The sequence below is a fragment of the Siphateles boraxobius genome, unplaced genomic scaffold (assembly GCF_051911475.1).
Source record: "Siphateles boraxobius isolate OS27281-9 unplaced genomic scaffold, OSU_SipBor_1 130, whole genome shotgun sequence".
NCBI lineage: Eukaryota > Metazoa > Chordata > Actinopteri > Cypriniformes > Leuciscidae > Siphateles > Siphateles boraxobius.
Window position 1 is genome coordinate 10,204,476 of NW_027508734.1, and position 22,894 is coordinate 10,227,369.

At 39.6% G+C, this 22,894-nt stretch overlaps 3 protein-coding genes across 5 annotated transcripts; 2 read left to right on the top strand and 1 right to left on the bottom strand.

Annotated features, from left to right (window-relative positions):
• Positions 1–552: 552 nt before the first annotated feature.
• LOC143736992 (uncharacterized) lies at positions 553–5,033 on the top strand. Of its 2 annotated transcripts, XM_077227860.1 has the most exons (6): positions 553–587; positions 702–1,052; positions 1,165–1,239; positions 1,792–1,917; positions 2,093–2,124; positions 2,209–5,033. In XM_077227860.1, the coding sequence occupies exons 1-6, from the start codon at positions 554–556 to the stop codon at positions 2,308–2,310; spliced, it is 720 nt and encodes a 239-aa protein (XP_077083975.1). In that variant the 5' UTR covers position 553; the 3' UTR covers positions 2,311–5,033. The 2 variants fall into 2 exon arrangements, with proteins under 2 accessions (XP_077083975.1, XP_077083974.1); XM_077227859.1 differs by having other exon boundaries at positions 2,093–5,033.
• LOC143736991 (GTPase IMAP family member 8-like) lies at positions 1,946–7,823 on the bottom strand. Of its 2 annotated transcripts, XM_077227858.1 has the most exons (6): positions 7,621–7,823; positions 7,334–7,369; positions 6,677–6,799; positions 5,620–6,386; positions 5,397–5,534; positions 1,946–5,002 (listed from the first exon to the last, which is right to left on the bottom strand). In XM_077227858.1, exons 1-4 carry the CDS (start codon positions 7,628–7,630, stop codon positions 5,893–5,895), a joined length of 663 nt encoding a protein of 220 aa, XP_077083973.1. In that variant the 5' UTR covers positions 7,631–7,823; the 3' UTR covers positions 1,946–5,002; positions 5,397–5,534; positions 5,620–5,892. The 2 variants fall into 2 exon arrangements, with proteins under 2 accessions (XP_077083973.1, XP_077083971.1); XM_077227856.1 differs by having other exon boundaries at positions 6,677–7,369.
• A 7,217-nt stretch (positions 7,824–15,040) lies between these two features.
• On the top strand, positions 15,041–21,587 carry LOC143736445 (uncharacterized). Its single transcript, XM_077227143.1, has 6 exons — positions 15,041–15,540; positions 19,532–19,605; positions 20,359–20,706; positions 20,804–21,139; positions 21,318–21,431; positions 21,568–21,587. The coding sequence occupies exons 1-6, from the start codon at positions 15,041–15,043 to the stop codon at positions 21,585–21,587; spliced, it is 1,392 nt and encodes a 463-aa protein (XP_077083258.1).
• The last annotated feature ends 1,307 nt before the right edge of the window (positions 21,588–22,894 follow it).

A 22,894-nucleotide genomic window follows, 5' to 3' on the forward strand; every position in this document is an offset into this window, starting at 1 on the left:
GGAGATCAAAATATATAACATCGATGGATAGATGGACAGATGGATGGATGGGACAGATATAGGATTTTTACTGCAGTTTTCATTTTTGGACTCACTGGATTCCAGGTCTGTTCATATACTTGTCTTGGAGAAGATTTTGATATACCCACACATGAACACATGCCTAGTTAAATTCACTTTTTTCTATCCCGTCTTTCCTTTTTTGGCCCTTTGATGTCATTTGTTGTAATTAAAAAGGCTCTTTTGAGTACTTTTGTCTCTCTGTGAGATTTACCTTCACATTTGCCTATGTATATTTCAATGTAAATTTGGCCAGGAGCAGAGCAATTTAGCTCAACAAAACCAGATTATTTTTGCAGAGAATATAGTGACAAAGGCATTGATCCTCACCTCATATCCTTAGAACACATTTGCTCCAATTTTGGAGTGGGGTGAGAGACACCAGGTTGATCTCAACCAATCACACTCTTATTCAAGTCTTGGTTTGAAAGTGACCAATCACATCACATGCAAGTCTTCTAAAAAGCATTTTCACACATCCATTGCTTCAAACATGATCATTTGGACCATTTTGATCTTTTGGGCTCGTAAGTAGCTTTTTCCCCCCCTCTTTCCATTGTCTAAATGTATATGTATTTATAAGTCAGTTCCATGTATGCATATATTTAGTGTTTAAATGAAACCTGACTGTTCTGTTTTAGCTGGAGTCCGACCTGATCACAGTGGTAAAAATGTCTCGTTACAAACATTTCAGCTGGGAGATGATGTTACAATCAAATGCTTCGTGATACAAAGTTTTGGCAACACAATGGTTTGGTATAAACAGAGCATTGGGCAGATCCCTCGGCCTATTGCACTCTCATACAATTATTGGACAAATATAGAATTTAAGGATGAATTTAAAAATGGGAGATTCAATATTTCAGCAAGCAAAGGATCTTTTCATCTGAACATCACAGCTATGACCAAGGAGGACATCGGAAAATACTATTGTGGGACAGTGTTCTTGAATTCAATAGAATTTATCTCCGGAGCATATCTGATGCTAAAAGGTAAAATAGATTCAATTTGCTTGTGTTTTAAAGATTTTGTGTTGGAGTAAACTACTTTAACAATTTAACATTCCTTGTTTAAAACCAAAAGAGTTTATTTGCTATTCCAAAGGAACTGAATCTAAAGACTTTAATGAGGCATGTGGGGAAACACCAGTTGTGAATGGAAACACTTTTAAGAATAACGGTAATTATTCGTTAGATTACTATGATTTATAATTAACCTGCTTTGATGACTGTCACAACAGAGGCCCTAAAAGTATTTGCATCCTTAAGCCATGTATAAAATAGCATGAATTTCATTGCATTACACAACAAAATATCCAACCAAGTGGATTCGGCAAACAAGAACTGCAAAGTTTCACCAACGATTCACAAGATGTTTTATGTAGTAAATGTATGAAGTCAGTTCTCTTCAAGTTACCATAATTTAAATGTTTTTGGGAAAATGTTTTGCTTGAAAAGTGTGCTTGCACTATCTTTCTTTAAAACGAGTCCCACTTTGTTGGACACTTTGTTATCTAATGCAAAGCAATTCATTTCTCTTTAAGTATATAGTTTAAGTGTTAAAAAACATTTTTTTGGGCCACTGTATACAGTTTCAAGTCATGGAAAATTATATTCACAACACATAGCTAGCAGTTCTAGTAATGTATATTCACAGTATTTTAATAACGAATTTTACTATGAGATGAATGTGCTTTAATAAATTATTTTTGGATCTTTTTCTCCATTTCAGACAGCAACAATCAAAAAGAATGGGACCCTGTGTTACTTTGCTTGATATCCTCCAATGTTGTTTTTGTGATAGTAATTGTCACACTCATTGCTGTTCACTGCAAACGCTGGGGAAACAGGCATAGAGGTAAAAATCCACCCACACTTTCCATCAGTTAAGCGTTAAGAGTTTAATTGAATAGGCTATTGATCCAGAAAAAGTCGTATAGAGTCTAATATACAAATATGTTGTACAAACTCTTTAAATATTCAATAACATGTGTATATCAAAGTTTAACTATAATTATCTGCAAATTTTTAAGGATCTACAAATCTAGCATCTCCGTCATGTGAGGTAATTTTCAAAAATACAAAATCAAATTTCTTCTGTACTATAATATGTACTTCTAATCCATTAAATATTACAAATTTTAAACAGATTGGAGATTCAGATGTGAATTATGCAGCTGTGAGTTTTGCCCCCGTCCCTCCAGCCAGAAGATCAAACAACAGGCTGAATACAGTAAAAACACCTGGCTGAATACAATAAAGTGAACTACAAGCCGACAGATCACATGATTTAACAGATTATTTGACATTTATCTTTACAAAATGATTTGCCTTTTTATAAACATGTATTATTAATATTGATATTTCAAAAGCATCAATTACATATGTAAATGGAGTTCATCCAAATTTTACTTTGAATAACTTTTGTGTGCCGTATAGAAATACTTACCCCCGGTTTCACAGACAAGGCTCAAGTCTAGTCACAGAATAAATTGCATGTTTGAGCTGTGTTAACTTTAAGCAACTTGCACTGACATATTTTAAAATGTGTCAGTTTAACTTTTAAAAAACGTTTAACTTTTTGTCTGTCCCTTTTAATGCAAATGAGCTGCTGCTCCCAGCACAGGGGGCAGAGCTACAACAGCTTGTGTCCTGAACATTTCAAAGACTTTTAGCCTTTTATGTTCAAACTGGAGTCAGACAAAGATGGAGAGACTCAAGAAGAAGTGACAACATCTAGACAACAGTTCTGAATGGTTAGTTGATGAATTTATGTAGCTTATGTGCAGTGGTTAAAGTGGGATTTGGTAGGTGGGAGAACCGTCAAATTTTGTGTAGGTGCAACAGGGAAAAATGACTCACTGTGGGACAACATATTGAGTATCGTGGTATAGCAATACTTTTTGGGACAAGAGTGTCACTGTGGCACCAAGTATCACAATACTTATTTACTTGATATTTTAATGGTATTATTTTGGTCCATCAACACTGATATGATGACGACACTATGTTAAAATTGCTGAACACTGGGACAAAAATTGAGCCCTGGCACTGTAGCCACATCAGCCCACATTACCACCCCCCCCCCCCCCCCCCCCCCCCACCCACACACAGCCATTTAAAAGCCCATGTGCATTTAAAAGCCCATATTTAAAACCATGTCAGTGTGCATTTGATTATTTGTCAACTTTGAAAGCTGAACTTTGACTGACAGTCTTTTCATTTTCATCTGTGTCAGTGAAGAAAAGAAAACATAGGCTCAACTGATGAGTTTTATGAATCATTTTCTTAAATAAATAAATTTACTCAAGGCTACCAGATCAGCATTGCCAATAGGAACCTTCTACAAGCTTTGGAATTTGAAAAGTAATTTTAAATAATACAAATTATAGGCTAGGTTTAATGCAGTTAGTGGAATTGGCAGACGTTCCCTTAGGCATCATTTGTTGTGGAAACGCATCAAAGCATTCTCAGGTATAAATGCAGCATTAATTCACGAAGGTGATTTTGAATGAATATTTAATTTCGATAATGGTTACATAATGTTAAAACTAATCCTGCTATTGATATCTTTGTAAGACTGCCGATCCTATAGAACAGTGGCAAGGGAAAACAAATGTCCGGCGAAATATCGAACCTAAAACTAACTTTACCGAGCTCAACCACCGTGAGTGCATTCGGCGGGGAGGAAGGGAGGTTGGTCTGTCAGTTGGCCCATCTCGGGACCAGTGAGATTCGTTGAGATTAATGAATCTATTTATTTATTCATTTATCTGAGGTGCTGGAATTGTTCCGGCCCACTTTAACCCCTGCTTTTTTGTAGTTATCTTCAAGTCATTGATTTGCATATTCTAACATGAGGGTTTATGAAAATTTTAGGGTTAGTGATGTCACTAACCTGGGAGGAATGTCCTGTAGACCCTACCAGCCGTTTAGTCCTTAAAAAGCAATTTCTTTAAAAGAAAATATCTCCCTTTGTTTTGTACTTTGAGCTTTGTAACTTTGCAGATGTTGTTTATGCTCAAGCAGCAACATTACACACTAACTAAAGTTAAAAAAGTAGAATCATAATCAAACACTCATTTAAATGTCCTAATTGAACTAAGGCCTAATCCTAATGTCTGTGAAACCGGACCTTAAGCCGGTCCACACCTTAACGATTGTTGCTTGTCAGACTATACGAACGTGATCGTCGCTGTAAGCCATGTCACACTGTAAGATCTCTGTTGTCATTAATGTCAGACTGTACGACAGTCAAGACGCGTTAAAAACGAACGCACGCAAGAAAACTTGTCCGGAGTTTTACATCATTAATCAATGACACGTTCGGTGACGGTGACAATCTCTAACAGTCATTTTGGTCACGGCTTGTCTTGAATAAGAAGACAATTTGACGGTTGTTGTAGGAGAAGTTACACTGCAGGACTGCGAGTCAAAACTTCTGACACTGTCAGAATTTCGTTGGAGGTAAAATTTGATCGCAACGGTCGATCGCAACGGTCGTTTCATTAATCGGCTGTCGGTGAACATGTCAAACTAACAGTCAAAGACTTCAGATTTTAGCCTAGGATCAGAGGATTCTTTTAGGATTTTCAAATTTTGTCTCAGACGACCAAATCGCGGCCAAAATCGCACAGTGTGCACCCAGCTAGTGCTTGTTAAAGCAGATGAATAGATCAATGAAGTGAAAGATAATAAAAAGTTCAATCTGTTTGTATGAAAATGACATGCATTCTATAATAATAACTGCATGATAAAAATTAGAAAATGTAAACATGCATTTTCATATTGTCTTCATGATTAATCTCTATCCTGTTCAGTCTTGTCATGTTCTTCATTGCTGCAAACACTTCCATAGTCTGATGAAGGAAGCCTCTGATACCAGTCATTCACTCTAGCCAAAGACATCTTTTTGTCCTCTTCATCACTTGAGGAATTCTCTGCTATATGGAAATAAAACAAAGCGTTATCTGACACTTTTTCAAAGAAACTTAAGTACGTGACTTGGCAGTTGAATTTGCAATCTGTTTGTTGGTATCACGTTTTGGTTTTGTTTCATGTCTGTCATGTGATCCCTGTTCTAGTCATGTGATCCTGCCATGTGTTCTGTGTTGTCATGTTGTCATTGTTCACAGGTGTCCCTTGTCTAGTCATTAGTCTTGAGTATTTAAGCCCTCATGTTTGCCATGTGTCTTTAAGTATCGTTTCACTGTAACCTCTGTTGCTTGCCTCCAGTGGATTACATTACAGATTGCAGCACATAACTTTATAAGCTACCAGCCACTCTCAGCCAAACTTTTCCAAATTAGTGAATCGTATAATTTTCTCTGTACTTACCACTGGCATCAAGTTGTTTTTGTTTATACTGGATCCTAGCTCTGTCTACTGCTTCCCGACGAAACCATTCCCTCTCAATTGCATCTTTCAGCTGGTGTTTGTCGATAAATAATTCTTTATTCATTACTTCTCCACTTACTGCAAGCAAAAGCATAATGAGGCAATTAAAGTGAGTAGAAGCCACTGAGATCAAAATAAATGTACTGCAAAAAATTAAACATACAATTCGGAGGTGAACTTAAACTTCCTCCTCTTCTGACAAATCTTTGTGTGTTCTTTGTTTTCAACACCTCTTTCATCACAGCATCACTCCTCTCCCATTCTTCATTAAGTAATTTTTTGACAACCTCAACTCGAAGCCACTCAGATTGGGTTCCTCTTTCTTGGTACTTCTTTTTCTTCCCCTGATGTTCATCATTGTTTTCCAGCAGAGCACATTCCATTGTCATTTCCTCAATTTTCTCCAGTAACTGATTTACTTGGGTGCGATCTTCTCTCATGCCTCGAACACATGATATCTGTTCCCGCACATGTCGGCGAGTCTCACAAGGGCGTCCCCTTCACTTTCAATGTGGTACTCAATAGGTTTGTTTCCCAATGATCCTCCCCATGTGAAGAGCACCATGGTTTGCCTCCAGACCTTTTCACCAAGTGGTCTAATGTTTTCTAATATGACTTCCATCTGCTCTTCTAAAAACGATGTGTCTGCCGGTATAACCAAGAGGATTGCATGGGGGGAAGAATCCATTGCCTTCAAGATCTCAGTTTTCACTGAATCTGCGTTCAGTTGATTCGGAAGAAATTTCCAAAAGCTTGGTGTGTCCATCACAGTGATCTGTCTTCCATTCACTTCTCCACATGTTCTGACACACTTCACAGTCTTGTCAAATGAAATTTCAGTACCCAAGATGACACTGCGAGCTAATGTCTTGCCTGACAGGACCCAGCCCAGCAGCACAATATTCAGAGGTGTGACATCATGCTCTGCTTCTGTTGAAAATATGTATTTTATAATGTATTTAAAATAAAAAGATTTGTGAAATATTTATAATATTTATAAATAAATATTATTTATAATATTATAATACAATATTTTATATTTATAAATATATTGTAATAAACCATAAAATATAATTCAATTGTTTCATTTAGAGACTTTAGTATACTATATTTGTCTATGTTGTAGGCTACAGCTGATTGCAATGTAAACAACAATTGATAAAAAAAAAAGTTATGGTTATTCTGAGTAAAATAACAACAAACTAAAAGTGGAGACTGACCGGTATTTATTTTTATTTCTTCCAGTTTTCTTCTCTTCTCCAAAACTTGGTGTGCTCTGGCAGTTGCTCTCTCTTCCACATTTTTTATCTTAATCTCCAAATCCATCAGCCTTCTTGCATCAGCTTTGAAAAAACGGCCATTGTTTTCAGCAACAAGTTTCTCTATCTGCCTAAATAGCTCTTCCGTCTGGGAACCATCTCTATTCAGGTCAGTGTCAAAACCAACATATCTGTTTCCACATTTTTGAGTAAGCTTGATCAAGTTTTTCCCTTCACGTTCTACATATTGCTCTATAGTTTTGTTACCCAAATGTTTGAGTTTTGTGAAGACTATAATGGTTTGATCCCAGATGTCTTCACTAATGAACTGCACGTGACCCTCGGCTTCTTTCCAGTGCTTCTCTGAGAAAGCAAGATCAACCTCTATCACCAGGAGGAAAACATGAGGTCCCGGTGGACAGAGACTGGTGCTCCTAACAAGCTCTGATTTCAGGCGCTCTGGGGTGTCACATAACTGAAAACACTTCCACCAGCCTGGGGTGTCCACAAGAAGGATTTTCCTGCCGTTTATGTTTCCTTCCATCTTCACACACTGCATGGTCATTTGATCAGATTCACATTTAACATTTAAAAAGGAGTGTGCCACATTACTCTTACCACTCTGATGTGCTCCTAATAACAATAATCGCAATTCTGTAAAACAAAAGCAGGAAGAGGATGACAAAGTATTGTATTGATAACGTATTGATATATTTTAACCAATTATCTACTAAACATTACATTTATATTTTTAATTAATTTTCATGAAAATTATTGATTACTGATTTATTGATTATTGATTATTGATTATTGAATTATTGAAGTGTTTGATTACAAAAGAAGAGAAAGACGAATCACCACATCCTACACGTTTTCTTGAAAATGCTTCATTTGATGTCTCTTACCGTCTGCCATTGTAAATTCCAAATAAAATATATTGCTTGAAATAATAATTAATCCTTCTCAGTGATCAATTCTTCTCTCAGTCCTTTTTTAGTGTCTTTACTGCATATTTCTAAAAAAAAATGTGTTCATGAAAATTGTTGCATTTCATGAAATGGCTACTTTCCATTGTGAAAGTTTCAAATAAAGTGAAGGAGAGACTAAAACTGATACATGTTTGGACTTCGGATCTCGTTTTGATCATGTTGATTAATGTTGATAAACTGGACAAACCAGTAATAGGCCAAAGACAAACACTCCTCCCCCCATCCCCGTCAAAGCTCCAAGCAAGTGTACTGCTTATTACTGGCACTTAAAGTGAGTATAAGCCCTTGAGATCAAAATAAATTTATTGCAAAAAATGAAACATATTTTCAACGTCTCATTCATCACAGCATCACTCCTCTCCCATTCTTCATTAAGTAATTTTTGGACAACCTCAACTTGAAGCCACTCAGACTGGGTTGCTCTTTCTTGGGACTTCTTTTTCTTCCCCTGATGTTCATCATTGTTTTCCAGCAGAGCACATTCCTTTGTCATATCCTCAATTTTCTCCAGTAACTGATTTACTTGGGTGCGATCTTCTCTCATGCTCTCGAACACATGATATCTGTTCCCGCACATGTCGACAAGTCTCACAAGGGCGTCCCCTTCACTTTTAATGTGGTACTCAATAGGTTTGTTTCCCAATGATCCTCCCCATGTGAAGAAAACTGGAAGAAATAAAAAGTGATGTCGGTCAGTCTCCACTTTTAGTTTGTTTTTATTTTACTCAGGATAACCATAACTCGGATTGCATAAAAATTATCAATTGTTGTTTACATTCAGATCATTCAGATCACATCAGATTTCTAAAAAAAATATATGTTCATGAAAAGTGTTGCATTTCATAAAACGGCTTTTTTTCCATTGTGAAAGTTTCAACTAACGTGAAGAAGAGACTAAAACTGATACATGTTTGGACGATCTCGTTTTGATCATGTTGATTAATGTTGATAAACTGGACAAACCAGTAATAGGCCAAAGACAAACACTTCTCCCCCCATCCCTGTCAATGCTCCAAGTAAGTGTACTGATAGTTATCTTTTCAGCATTGATTTGCTGAGAAGATAGTTGGAAAATTACATTCTAGAAAAATAGCCTGAAATACCAGATGAATTGTTTATGTTGGTCATTGTAACTTAAACATTAATCTAGGGCTGTCACTAATGATTATTTTGGTAATCGAGGCATCTGTCGATTATTTTGATCGGGTAATTGGATATTTTTTCGTGGTAATAGAAATAGACCTGCAAATCATAAGCACATGTTCTATAGTTTTCTAAAACCTTACAATAATCACAAAAAACAGTTGGGCACTTCCCTAAAATGTATAGTGTATTATTCTATTATACTGAGACCCATTCTTAATCTGGCCATAACTATTTATTATTTTCTATTCCCTCCTCTATTCTTCACAGAACCAACTTTATTTTTAATAGTAAATGTCTCCTTTGAGTCTCCCTGTCCCACTGCTGTTTTTTCACTGCTGTGCAGCTCCTACTGTTGAATAGGAAGTAGATAACGTACAAAACAAATGTCAATTTATAACACAATTAGTCTAAATAAAAACATTTTACAGGTTAGTGCAGAAAGTTTTGAGTGGTCGGGCTCGTCGTCTTTTATGGCTGTGTTTGACTGTCTTTGTCCTATAAGTGCTGTACCTTTTGTTCCCCTTCAGTTGAGAATGTCAGACGCAGTGTTTGTCTTTTGGCCTATTACTGGTTTGTACAGTTTATCAACATCAATCAACATGTTCAAAACAGAGATAGTCCAAATATGCATCAGTTTTATTTTCTCCTTCACGTTAGTTGAAACTTTCACAATGGAAAGAAGCAATTTTATGAAATGCAACACTTTTCATGAACACAATTTTTTTTTTTGAAATCTGCAGACACTAAAGACACTAAAAAAGGACTGAGAGAACTTTCAGAGGCTCCTGGGGCATATGGCAGACGCAGCTGCATGGCTTCCTCCAAATGAAGACCGTTTCAGCACTGACTTCATAGTCGAGTCCCGAGGTGACCATAGCAGAACGGCATGCCCTGGGTGACAACAGATCACCCCGGCCTCCCGCCAAACCCTCAGCCCGTGATCAGACCTTTCGTTTCTCCGGGCCAACTGCTCCTAGAATGAGGTCCATTAGCACTGACTGAGGGGTCATGTACAACTGGCATGCTTTAACGGAGGCCTGGGCGACCTCCGACTGCATTGGCATTCATTGCCTCAAGTTCTTACAGTTCACCTCGCTTTGAGCCACCGCTGCTCAGCGAGCTGGTACTGGTCTGAAAAGACAGCATCGCGACCGCTGCACTAAGCTTCTCTTGCATGTTACAACTCGCCCGTCCCCTCCTCCTTAGAGTCAAAAGCTTCTGAGGACGGGCCTGCTCAATCGTGCCGCCGACTAGCCTCACGACAGCCTATGGCCAGGGAGAGTGGAGACTCCATCCCCAGGAGGTCCAGCTGGTCATCCCCTCGACACCCCTTCCTGACTTTCCCCTGAAAACATTCTCAGGGACGGGGCATGATGGAACCCACGTTCAGTCCCCTGGAGGATTTCAGGCCGGTCCTAAAATTGGACACGTAGGTTCAGGCGGCTTCCGCAGGATTATGTGGTAGTCGCCATCACTTCTGCGAGAGCACCCCCTAAGAAGAAGTTTTGCTTGCGCCAATTAGAAGTGGAACCTATTCGTTGAGTGAGTCTTATTTCCATGATGAGATCCTGAAGGTGTTCGGTCATTTCAGTGCTCTCTTTCCTGTAAGATGGGTTGGAGTGAGGGCTGTGTTCCTCCACCCTCAAAATGGTGTTGCCTCTATTTTTTGACGACATTATGATGCAGTAGCATGGGAAGCACGTCCTGATCGTCAGGTTCCTGAGGGACGGAAATTAAATCTCCTTGCGCCCCTCTTTATCCTCTTGGGCTTTATCTCTGGTGCTACTGCACTGCAGAGACCAACCCTGAGACACTGCAGGGAATGAGTTAAAAATTCTGTTTTTAAAGAAACAGTTCTCCTGCTTGCATGGTCCAGGTAGTAAGCCTGCAAGCGCTGCCCTGGAGGAGGCAGACTCAGCCCTGGCTTTCTCTGTCCGTCCGCTTCATTGCGGTTATACGTGCACAGAACACAATCCTTAACACCTCAGACCAGCTCTTGTCTGTTAAGGAAATCAGCAGAAAGGGAAGGCTGTTTACAAGCGAGGTTGGCCCACTGAAATAGTTGCTGCCTTCATCTTGGTGAAAATCACAAGATGCATGTGTCCACCTAGGTGTTGAGCTCCTCTGAAGTGAGTGTGTGCTTCCGCCTAGGCGTTGATACAGCGTGCTTCGCTGACAGATATTCTAGAGTTGAGGGCTGGGTGACACCTATAGTTGAACCACTGCTTCCCATGGGCTCCCTTCTCATGAAGCCAGTTTCACTGTGAACTCGGTTGGAAGTGTCGGCTTGCTGCACCATTCCCCTCCTTTGGACTGGATACGTGCGCAATTCTTGCTTCATTAGAGTTCCCTCTTAAACCGAACCCTGTTGAGTTCCTTCACATCCTCCGGCGACGGACGCGGCAGAAGCCAGGCCTACCACTCGTATGCACAGGTGCAACTTGTGCTAGGCTGGGTCCATATGAAATGAAATAAAATACACTTTATTGTCCCCAAAGGGGAAATTTGTGTTGGACTCAAGGTGTTTACATTGAAATTGAAACATTGAAATGCATACATTAAAATCACTAGTATTATAATAAATAACAATTCCTATACACACACATACATACACATACATACACATACATATACATACACATATATACACATCATTCATCATTTAACAATTTAATTGAAAAAGGGATAAAAGACTTCTTAAAACGGTTATATCTACACATCGGAAATCTGTATCGTCTTCCAGAAGGTAACAATTCATACTCAGTGTGCAGAAAATGCAATGGATCAACCACGATTTTATGTGCTTCTCTCAGGACCGATTGTTCATATAATAACTCAAGAGACAAAAGTTATTTTCTCTCAATGGTCTTCATCGCTATTCTAACCAAACGTGCAAGCTTCGACTTTACCTGAATTGTAAGGTTACCAAACCAAACTGTAATGCCATATCTGACTATGGTCTCTATAACTGCCTGATAAAACACAACCACATAATTTTCTGGTCAACTCCATAAAGTCTGAGTCTACGTAAAAAATACAGTCTTTGCTGCACAGGAGAACAAATTCTATCAACGTGAATCCCCCAACTAAGTGTATTATCCACGTAGATACCAAGGTACTTATAGGAACGTACTTGCTTAATTGATTTTCCATGTAAAAGCACTGGTGTGTGATCACCTATTGATCTAAGATCAAAAATCATCTCCTCAGTCTTTTCTATGTTAAAAATAAGATCATTTAGATCACACCACTCTGCAAACCTTGATATCACTGAGAAATAAACTGACAAATCATTCTTCTCATACAAAAGACTAAGTATCGCTGTATCATCTGAGAACTTCACTATAAAATTGTTATGATCACAACTTGAACTCTCGTTAGTATACAATGTAAATAAAATCGGAGAACCAACACATCCCTGTGGAACGCCTATACTGATATTTTTCAACTCCGATAAAGTATGATTGACTCTAACCTGTTGGGTCCGATTAGTCAGAAAAGAAAGATACCACTTAATTAAAAACAGAATTAACATTGAACATCTTCAATTCCTGAATTAAACGGTGGGGCTGAACTGTATTAAAAGCAGAACTAAAATCAACAAATAATAAACGTGCATAAGCTTTTGGATTTTCCAGATGTTTAGTAATAAAATAAGTCACAGTGTTTACAGCATCTTCTGTACTGCGGCCCGGCCTGTATGCGAATTGTAATTGGTCAAGTACAGAGTTAACTTCAGTCTTTAAAATAGACACCATATACTTCTCAAAACTTTTCATCACACATGATGTCAAGGCTATAAACAATAATAGATTTTTTCCATTGATCAGGTATGACATGAGAATCCACAGATTGCTGAAAAATTGGGCACCATGCCTCAGTTAGTTCTTCGGCACAAGATTTGAACAATAATGCCGAGATACCATCAGGACCTGTGGACTTCTTGGTACACAGTCGACTGAAGATTGAACAAACTTTCTGCTGGTCCACAATGACCCTATCAGATGTGTTCTCAATTACAAGTGAATCCAAAGCTTCTCTACATTCCAGTGCACAGTCCTGTGTGTCAAACCTGAGGTAAAAGTCATTTAATTAATTTGCCTTCCTCAGGTCATCATTAGTAATAAGACGATTAACCTTTGTATTCGTATTAGTCATAATTTTAATGGTGTCCCATAATTTCTTAGAATTTGTGGACATAAAACTCTGTTCTAAAATATCTTTCTGTTTTTTCCTAGCATTTCTTAGCAGATAATTCAATTCCTTCTGGATCAATCTCATACCCACTCGATCATGTTCTCGAAAGGCTTGTTTTTTCCTATTGATACAGTCTTTTATCTCCTTTGTGATATATGGCTTATTGTTTGGATAAACAGTCACACATTTTTTTCCCAGCACATTGTCAACACAAAAGTTGATATAATCGGTGATAGTATCTGTGGCCTCATTAATGTCCAAGCTGTGAAACATATCCCAATTAGTGCACAGAAAACATACCTTAAGATTTTCTATGCTGTCCTCGGACCAAACAGAAACAGTCTTTACCTCTGGTTTCCTAGATTTAAAAACAGTCTTATATATCGGGGATAAATGAATAATATTATGATCGGAATTTGCCAATGGAGGCTTTGGTCCAGCAATGTATCCTTTTTTAATATTACCGTAGCATTTATCTAGAATATTTTGATCACGTGTGGCGCACTGAACATAATGTTCAAAACCAGTGAGCACTTGCTCCAGTTTGCAATGGTTAAAATCTCCTAAAATAAGAACTGCTGCTCCTGGTGTCTTGTGCAGTTGCTGCTGGACACAGTCAGTTATTCGAGCTGTGGCCTTCGCAGCATTGCCATCCGGGGGAACATATACCGCACACATGACATTATTCCCAAACTCCCTTGGCAAATAAACAGGTCTTAAAGATAAACAGAGTAGCTCCAAATCGGGGTTACATACCGCCTCCCTCACAGTATACTGCTTACACCAGTTGTCTCTGATGTAAATACAATGCCTCCCCCTCTGCTCTTTCCAGCTGCCTCTGTTCTGTCCAAGCGAACCAGGGAGCATCCTTCCAACTCCACTAGTGAATCGGGAATGTTCTGATATAACCGTGTCTCTGTGAACACCATGAGGCTTGATTCACGGTATTCATAACACACTCCCATATGTGTATTCTTCCACGATACGGCTCCCTGCGGCGAGCCCGTGTCTTCCCTTGGCAAAGCTTCTGCCGTCACTGACTGGTTAGTAGCTCCCCCCTGTTATAGGCTGGAGCCTCCCCAGTGACATTTCATATGTTGTACTTCCCGTCAATTTGCCCAGTCCATATGTGTATTCTCCACATATTACCTCCCAGTGGGCAGGATGTGGCTTCCGCTGCGTCCCTTCCTTCCATGTACAGGGAATGCTTTCCCAGTGGTCCTGCAGGAACAGCAGTGTCTTCCCTTGCCTAAAGCTTTGTGCCTTCTCTGCCTTAAATCGCGGGGGGATCAGGAGGCGTCTGTCTAGGCACTGGAAGGAAGGGCTGGGTGATATGGGTGAAATCATATCTCTGTATTTTTCGGTTAAATAAATATATCTCCGTACTTTCTACGTTTTTCTATTTGGTTAAAGAAAATCTGTACTTGTTTAAAAAAAAAAATTTCACAGCCTTTCCAATGGTATCCTACAAACAATGTTGATATTGAAGGATATGGAAACAAATATAGTGAATCTAATGTAGGCAATGCAATATATTATGTGCAAAGGTGGTTAAAATCATATTACTGTCACAGTGTCTGGTTGTGTTTTCACTGGGTGTCCACTAGAGGTCCCTTCCTTCCTGTATCCATTCACTCTAGAACCACATTTCCCATAATCCTTGTTTGTTCCCATCACTTGTGATTGCACCCAGCTTTTCCCATTTATGTTGTTAGTGTCTGTGCATAAATACCCTGGTTTTGTTAGTTCATGTCACGGAGTCATTGTGTTGTTTGTCACGCTGCAACTCTGAGGTTTGTTTCTTGTCTGTTCTCGTTTTGTTCCTTGTCTGTTCTCGTTTTGTTCCTTGTCTGTTCTCGTTTTGTTCCTTGTCTTTTCTCGTTTCGTTCCTTGTCTGTTCTCGTTTTGTTCCTTGTCTGTTCTCGTTTTGTTCCTTATCTGTTCTCGTTTTGTTCTTGCTTGTTTTTTAATATTATTATTCGGACTGATTAAAATGGATTTCGACACTGGCATGGATGACTACAATTCTGATTATTCGGATTATGACGCTTGCATGGATGACGATGATTCGGATTGCCCTGACTATACTATTGCTGCATTTGGATCCACCCAATTCTCCACTATCTGTCGTGATAGAATGACTCCGGCATCAAACGGATCCAGCAGCATGAATATTTTTCAGGCTCTTGCTTCTATGGCTCGTATCAGGGAGGAGAATGCTGTGCTCCTGATTAATTCCGGGGAGAGAACAGCACCCAGTTGCTCGCGGACAAGGAGGAGGAGGAAGACTTCCCGTCTCCCTAATGTCCCGATGATCCCGGTTCCGGTGGTCCCTGTTTCGGTGATCCCAGTACCGGTGGTCCCAGTTCCGGTGGTCCAGAGTCTGATGATCCCAGTTCCGGTGGTCCCTGTTTCGGTGGTTCCAGTTCCAGTGGTCCCGAAAACAGAGGAGGAGAAGGAAGACTTCCTCCGTGACTGTTCTGGTGGTCCCGAGTCCGGTGGTCCGGAGTCCAGTGGTCCCGAGTCCGGTGGTCCGGAGTCCAGTGGTCCCAGTTCCGGTGGTCCCGAGTCCGGTGGTCCCAGTTCTGGTGATCCCGAGTCCATTGATTCCGGAGCCAGTGGTCCTGAAACCGATTCTCTGGGCCTCTGAAACATTATTGGGCTACTTCGAGCGTCTGGCCAGAATCCTGGATGTGCCTTTCGGACCCGTCATGCCCACTGCTGTTCCTTAGCCGGAGCCAGTGTCTGCTGTTCCTGAGCCGGAGCCAGTGTCTGCTGTTCCTGAGCCGGAGCCAGTGTCTGCTGTTCCTGAGCCGGAGCCAGTGTCTGCTGTTCCTGAGCCGGAGCCAGTGTCTGCTGTTCCTGAGCCGGAGCCAGTGTCTGCTGTTCCTGAGCCGGAGCCAGTGTCTGCTGTTCCTGAGCCGGAGCCAGTGTCTGCTGTTCCTGAGCCGGAGCCAGTGTCTGCTGTTCCTAAGCCAATGTTTGTTTCTGTGTTTGTGTCTGTTACTGTTCTGGTGTCTGTTCCTGAGCCGGTGTCTGTTCCTGAGCCGGTGTCTGTTCCTGAGCCGGTGTCTGTGTCTGTTCCTGAGCCGGTGTCTGTGTCTGTTCCTGAGCCGGTGTCTGTGTCTGTGTCTGTTTCTGAGCCGGTGTATGTGTCTGTTCCTGAGCCGGTGTCTGTTCCTTTTCCTGAGCCGTGGTCGCCTGAGTGGTCGTCTTCGCCCTGGTCATCACCGCCATTGCCACCCGAGGGGTCTTCACCGCCCTGGCCGCCCGAGGGGTCTTCACCGCCCTGGCCGCCCGAGGGTTCTTCACCGCCCTGGCCGCCCGAGGCGTCTTCACCGCCCTGGCCGCCCGAGGGGTCTTCACCGCCCTGGCCGCCCGAGGGGTCTTCACCGCCCTGGCCGCCCGAGGGGTCTTCTGCTTCGCCCTGGCCGCACGATGGGTCGTCTGCTTCGCCTTGGCCGCCCGATGGGTCGTCTGCTTTGCCCTGGCTGCCCGACGGGTCGTCTGCTTCGCCCTGGCCACCCGACGATTCATCTGCTTTGCCCTGGCCGCCCGATGGACTGTCTGCTTCGCCCTTGCCGCCCGATGGACTGTCTGCTTTGCCCTGGCCGCCGGCTAAACCATCACCCCACCCCCTGTTTTTGTTCCCTTCCATGGACCTGCCCCTCCATCCCTCCCCCTGATCCTCCACCGTTCCACCTCCCTCCTGGAGTCTTGTTTTGTTTGTTTTTTGTGGGTCTTGGAGAGTCTGGTAGCCGCTCCGTAGAGGGGAGGTTATGTCACAGTGTCTGGTTGTGTTTTCACTGGGTGTCCACTAGAGGTCCCTTCCTTCCTGTATCCACTCACTCTAGAACCACATTTCCCATAATGTTTGTTTGTTCCCATCACTTGTGATTGCACCCAGCTGTTCCCATTTATGTTGTTAGTGTCTGTGCATAAATACCCTGGTTTTGTTAGTTCATGTCACGGAATCATTGTATTTTTTGTCACGCTGCAACTCTGAGGTTTGTTTCTTGTCTGTTCTCGTTCTGTTCCTTGTCTGTTCTCGTTTTGTTCTTGCTTGTTTTGTAATATTATTATTTGGACTGATTAAAATGGATTTCGACACTGGCATGGATGCCTACGATTCTGATTATTTGGATTATGACGCTTGCATGGATGACGATGATTTGGATTGCCCTGACTATACTATTGCTGCATTTGGATCCACCCAATTCTCCACTATCTGTCGTGACAATTACATTCTAAAATTGTAACATAACAATCTAAAAACAAAAATAAAAAAGCACAAACTAATTATATTAGCCTGTGAAGGAGGGAACGGAGTCCCCTCGCCACTACTGCTGGACCACTGCTGACACACACAGAAAACTTTCTGCATTTTTTACATTTTCAAAAAAAACAACACTTAGTATGATATATAAGCTGTTTTCTTCATGGGGACCAATTTTTGGGGGGATATTGCCATCTTTGTGGGGACATTTTGATCTCATAATGTAAAGTCTACCTGGACACACACAAACACGCACACACACACATATATATACTTGGTTTCGCTATATTTGTGGGACATTTGGTCCCCCAACAATGTAAAACACACGCACACACACACACACACACACACACACCTGTTTATAAATGTTTTAATCTGCGATAACCAACCCAAATTACTTTCTCTCATTCAAAATAGCCAAAGTATGCTTTTTGCGGCTAGTTGCAAAGCTTGCATTGGTCTAATGTTGTGGTCTTTGCACTAAAACAATAGCAGACCCTACCTTGTTTCTGTTTCAGGATGTGTTGTGCTGACCTGATTTCTTTAATGTGTGTTTGTTCTTGTGCCAACAGTGACCTTTTAAGATAAAAGCACCCGCACTGGTGTTGCAGAATCCCGCTGAGACATGCACTTTGGTCAAAACAAGCTGAAAAAGCTTTTAATAGAAGTTTGTTTTTATGATGTCAAAAATGAATGCTTTATGCTTGTTGACAAGAAAGTCAAACTAGATTGATGCACTGATTGCAAAGGATTCAGTGTTGAATTCTTGTCTTTTCTAAATCGAGTCAGTTATAGGCAGTGTTGGGTAAAGTTACTTTTAAAAATACTGCATTACAATATTACTTTCTAAAAGAGTAACTAATTGCGTTACTTAGTTACTTTTTATGGAAAGTAATACTTTACATTATAGTCAATACATGGGAAAACAAAGTAACTTGCGTTACTCTTTGAAACAGTAACTCAGATATTTTGTTGTAAATTTAAAAGTATTGTTACTTTACTAATTACTTGTAAAAGTATTCTGATTACGTAACTGGCAATTCTTGTATTGTATTACCCCTAACACTGGTTATTGGTATAATAAAAGGGATAGCACTGTGATTTTTCCAAGTAAGACATTTTCCTGGTTCAACATAGTTTGTTTATCCTGGAACAACATTCCTGTCTGAAAATTGAGTCCTAACCCTATCGATACCCCTAAACCTAACCCTATCCATAACTTATCCCTAAAATCAGAGGGAAATGATGGTAAATAACACTGATGTAGAAGCACCTAACCCTGGCTGTAAGGCTAAACTTGACATAAACTGTAAACTTGTCCCTCAAATCTGATTGGTTGATTGGAATATTGTTCCAGGATCATGTTGTACTTGTTAAAATCATGTTCACCTTAAAAATCTGTCATAATTTACTCACCCTCATGTTGTTCTAAACCTGTATGACTTTCTTCCATGAAGCACAGAATAAAAGGGAAGGAGGGAGGGGAGTGAACCTTCCTTTAAACAATATGGCCTGGTTTCACAGACAGTGCTTAGATTAAGCCAGGATTAAACCTTCAATTAGGAAATTTAAGTAGCTTTTATAAATATGCCTTATAAAAAAACATTACTGGTGTGAATCTTGTACCAACCTGTGGTAAATTCAAACAACCACAAACGCTTCCACAGACCCTCAACACAACTTACAGTGAGAAAAGTAAACTGACCCACACACTCTCTAAATGACATGTACACTTAGTTTATACTTTTAATTTTTTTATACATCTGCTAAAATGCAAAAAAGACACAGAACTGTTTGCTGACCCTTGACCTTTTGACAAAGTCTCTGTTTTTTTTTAAATACATATTTTTAATATTTTGTTGCATAATTATTCACAACATTCATGGCATTTGATACTGTTTTAAAAACATTGTGGTGTCATAGAGCCTCACAGAGCTGTTGTTTAATATAAATTTCTACCAAAAAGTTAAATTCACTGATGATACAAATAAAGAAAGGTTTCTATATGTTTCTATAAGTCCACTAGGTCAAAGATGAGACAAGTTAATGTTAATGAGGACAAGGGGTGTTAACTGAAAGACAGAGAAGGTATAATATTGTAATAACTTCACTCAGCCAATGAGAACTTTTTTCGAAGTTTGGACAATTTGCATACACGATATACTGAAACTTTTAAGTTTATATGACATATTCTTATTTTGTTCTCAGGATGGAGACAGCTAACATGCCAGCTATCGAGAGGTTTGCTCTGCACGCATACGCTCTTATGTTCTACATATCATGTAAGTAATCTATCATTTATTTATTTAGGATTTTAAAAAAAAATACATTATATTATCAGAATGAGTTCACTTTTGAACTATTTGAGTTTAAAAGTTTAATTGACAATTACATATAAATACCAGACTTTCTCAATATTTAGTCGGTTTTTTGCTTTAATGACAGCTGGACTCGAGCTGATTACTCTTTTAAGTCACACTTTAGACTAGGGTCCAAATCTTGCTATTTACTATGACTTTTGTCTCAATAAACGGCTAATTACTGCTTATTAAGGGTTGGTAAAGTAGTTGTTAAGTTTAGGTACTGGGTTAAGGGATCTAGAATATGGTCATGCAGAATAATGCATTAATATGTGCTTTATAAGAATAAACAGGCAATATCCTAGTAATATGCATGCTAATAGTTAATGAGAATTGGACTCTAAACTAAAGTTTTACCCTTTTTTCTTGCATGATATGAGAATGATGCTAGTAAAATTAGTATTTTGTGCTTGCCTCAAGTTACTTTTATTTATACGGCGCTTAAAATACAGATTGTTCCAAAAGCAACTTTACAGTAATGATCTATCTATGTATCTATCTATATATCTATATATCTATCTATCTATCCCTCCATCCATCCATCCATCCATCCATCCATCCATCCATCCATCCATCCATCAAGTTAATTGTACTACTATTTGTTGTTGTTTTTTTGGAAATTATTGAGACATGACTTCCCAGAACTCATCAGGACTTATATTATATCTTATATAGGTGTGTCTATGACACCCAGTGTTTTCCAGCCAAACGTCTCAGTGACAGCACCAGCCGGTGGTTCGGTCATCCTGGAATGCTACACCACTGCTCATCCGGTTGTGACCTGGGTTTGGCTCAAACAAATCCCAGGACAAAAGTTAAACCCTATAGTTTCCACATATTACAAGAAGATAAAACTTCAAGAAGAATTTGTCAAAGAATCACGGCTTGAAGTCAAAGTTGATGACAAGAAATCTGCATTAATTTTCACCAATATTACATCCAGAGATGCCGCCTATTACCATTGTGGTGTGCAGTTGTATGAAACGTTGTACTTTGGAGGGGGATCTTATCTAACAGTTAATGGTGAGTGGAAACCTGGAATGTGAGAATGGAGCCAAATTTGGAATTTGTTTTATTATTATTACTGCAAATACTAAATAATTTTTATTTTATTCTTGAGATGCAAAGCCAGTTAAAGTCATCCAGCATCCCGTTTTGGACTCGCATCATGTAGGATACTCTGTGACTCTTCATTGCTCAATCTTTGGTGAGATTTGTTCAGGAGAGCAAAGCGTCTACTGGCTTAAATACAAACCAAGGGAGTCTCATTCAGGATTCATTTACAGTGAAGGAGACAAGAAAGATCAGTGTGAGAAGATCTCTGTGTCTGGATCGACTGTACAGAGCTGCGTGCACAAAGTCCCCAAAAGCCTCGCCAGTGATGAAACTTACTTTTGCAGTGTGGTCACATGTGGAAAGCTATTCATTGGAAATGGAACTAAACTGACAGCTGATGGTAAAACTTTTTTTATTGCTCACGTAATATCTTTTTTCATATTTTGGCAATATATTTCTTATATCAGTACTTAGTTTTCAGAGAATTCAATAATAGAAAAGTCGACATTTTATTTCATTCAGATTGTTCAGATTTAGATGATAAAATTACTTCTTATTTCTTAAACATTTTTTTCCAGTTGTTTCTCATAAAACAACGTTCTATATCATCACACTTCTCTCCGCTGTATTAGTGATATCAGTAATAGTGACTATAATAATGTTGCGGTCATGGAGAAGAGCTGCACACACAAGTAAGACCCTTTTTTACTCATCCCACATTTCAAAATTACATTCTCTTAAAAAAAAGGCTAACAAATACAATTCAAACAATTATGATGTTTTTAATGTTGTTATTGTTTTTGAAAGTAGTCTCTTGTGCGCACACAGGCAGTAAAACAAAAATGTGAAATATATATATATATATATTTTTATATATATTTTAAAATGTAATCTATTCTGATGATCAAAGCTGAATTTTCAGCATTATTACTGCAGTCTTCAGTGTCACATGATCCTTCAGAAATAAATCATTATAAAATGCTGATTTGCTGCTGAAGAAAAAGTTCTTAATATTATAAATGTTGAAAACAGCATTTTGATTGTCAATGTTGAAATAGTGATAATTGTTTCCCCCGGATTCTTGATTAACTTTATAAATGTCTTTACAATCACTTTTGCATCGTTGCTGAATGAAAATATTAAGTTATTTAAAAAATATCTTACTGGCCCCAAATTTTTTAACTGTGGTGTATAAATTTTCCAAAATGATTTGATGTAGCCTAACTTTTCTAATTTCTAATTATGATTTATTTTAAGGTGTTGGCCGGGTTCAATCTACAGCCCAGGTGAGTTGCTTAATATTTTTACATTATTCACAGCTATTGGGGAGAGTGGGTAAGCTGTGCCAACATAAAGGAGTGGTTTATAATATTTAATAATGTACTTTACCAAAGTCAAATCTTGCTGCACATTGTTTGCATTTAAGATATTTATGAACCATCCAGAATATAACACATATATAAACCATACAGAGGTGTAAAGAGACCTCAAAACCATACTTGAGTATAAGTACAGTAAAGTCACAAATTTTAATACGTCTTAGAGTATCTGATTTTAACAGTACTTAAGTATTTACTTGTACTGAATGCATCAGTCCTCAACACCTAAAAGACATGCCGGTGAAAAACAAGAAACAGTTGATTTGTGAGGAGAGCAACAATGTTTGTTCCCTTTCGTAGTCACTCCGAGTTACGTCGGATGACGACGAATGGGGGTTTCGCCTAGAAAGCCAATCATCTTCGTGTATTATAAAACGAGCCAATGGCGATGAAATGCCATGGGTCTGCGGAATTTGCATAGCGTAACTCCGCCCCACCTCGTGGGTATAAAAGGAGGACGCTCGGCAACATGCAGATATGTTTTCGCTTCGGAGCCAAGAGCTTCTCTTCACTCCACAATCCAATCCTGACTTCATCTTCTGTGACGAGCGAACTCTCCGGTGTTGGTGTGACGGCGGTACCCAGCGAGTTCACATTGCCTGCGATCTGAGCAGTGATCTGCCAGTCTGTGTGTTTCTCCCTGGTCGCCTCAGCATCGCTGAGTTTTTTCTCTAAAAGAGCTGCACGTGGCACGTCTTTTTAAAGATGTCTCGCCCGTGTTCTTCTGGGTGCGGTCGTTTCCTGTCTTCCTTTGATGGGCACAATCGCTGCTTTGC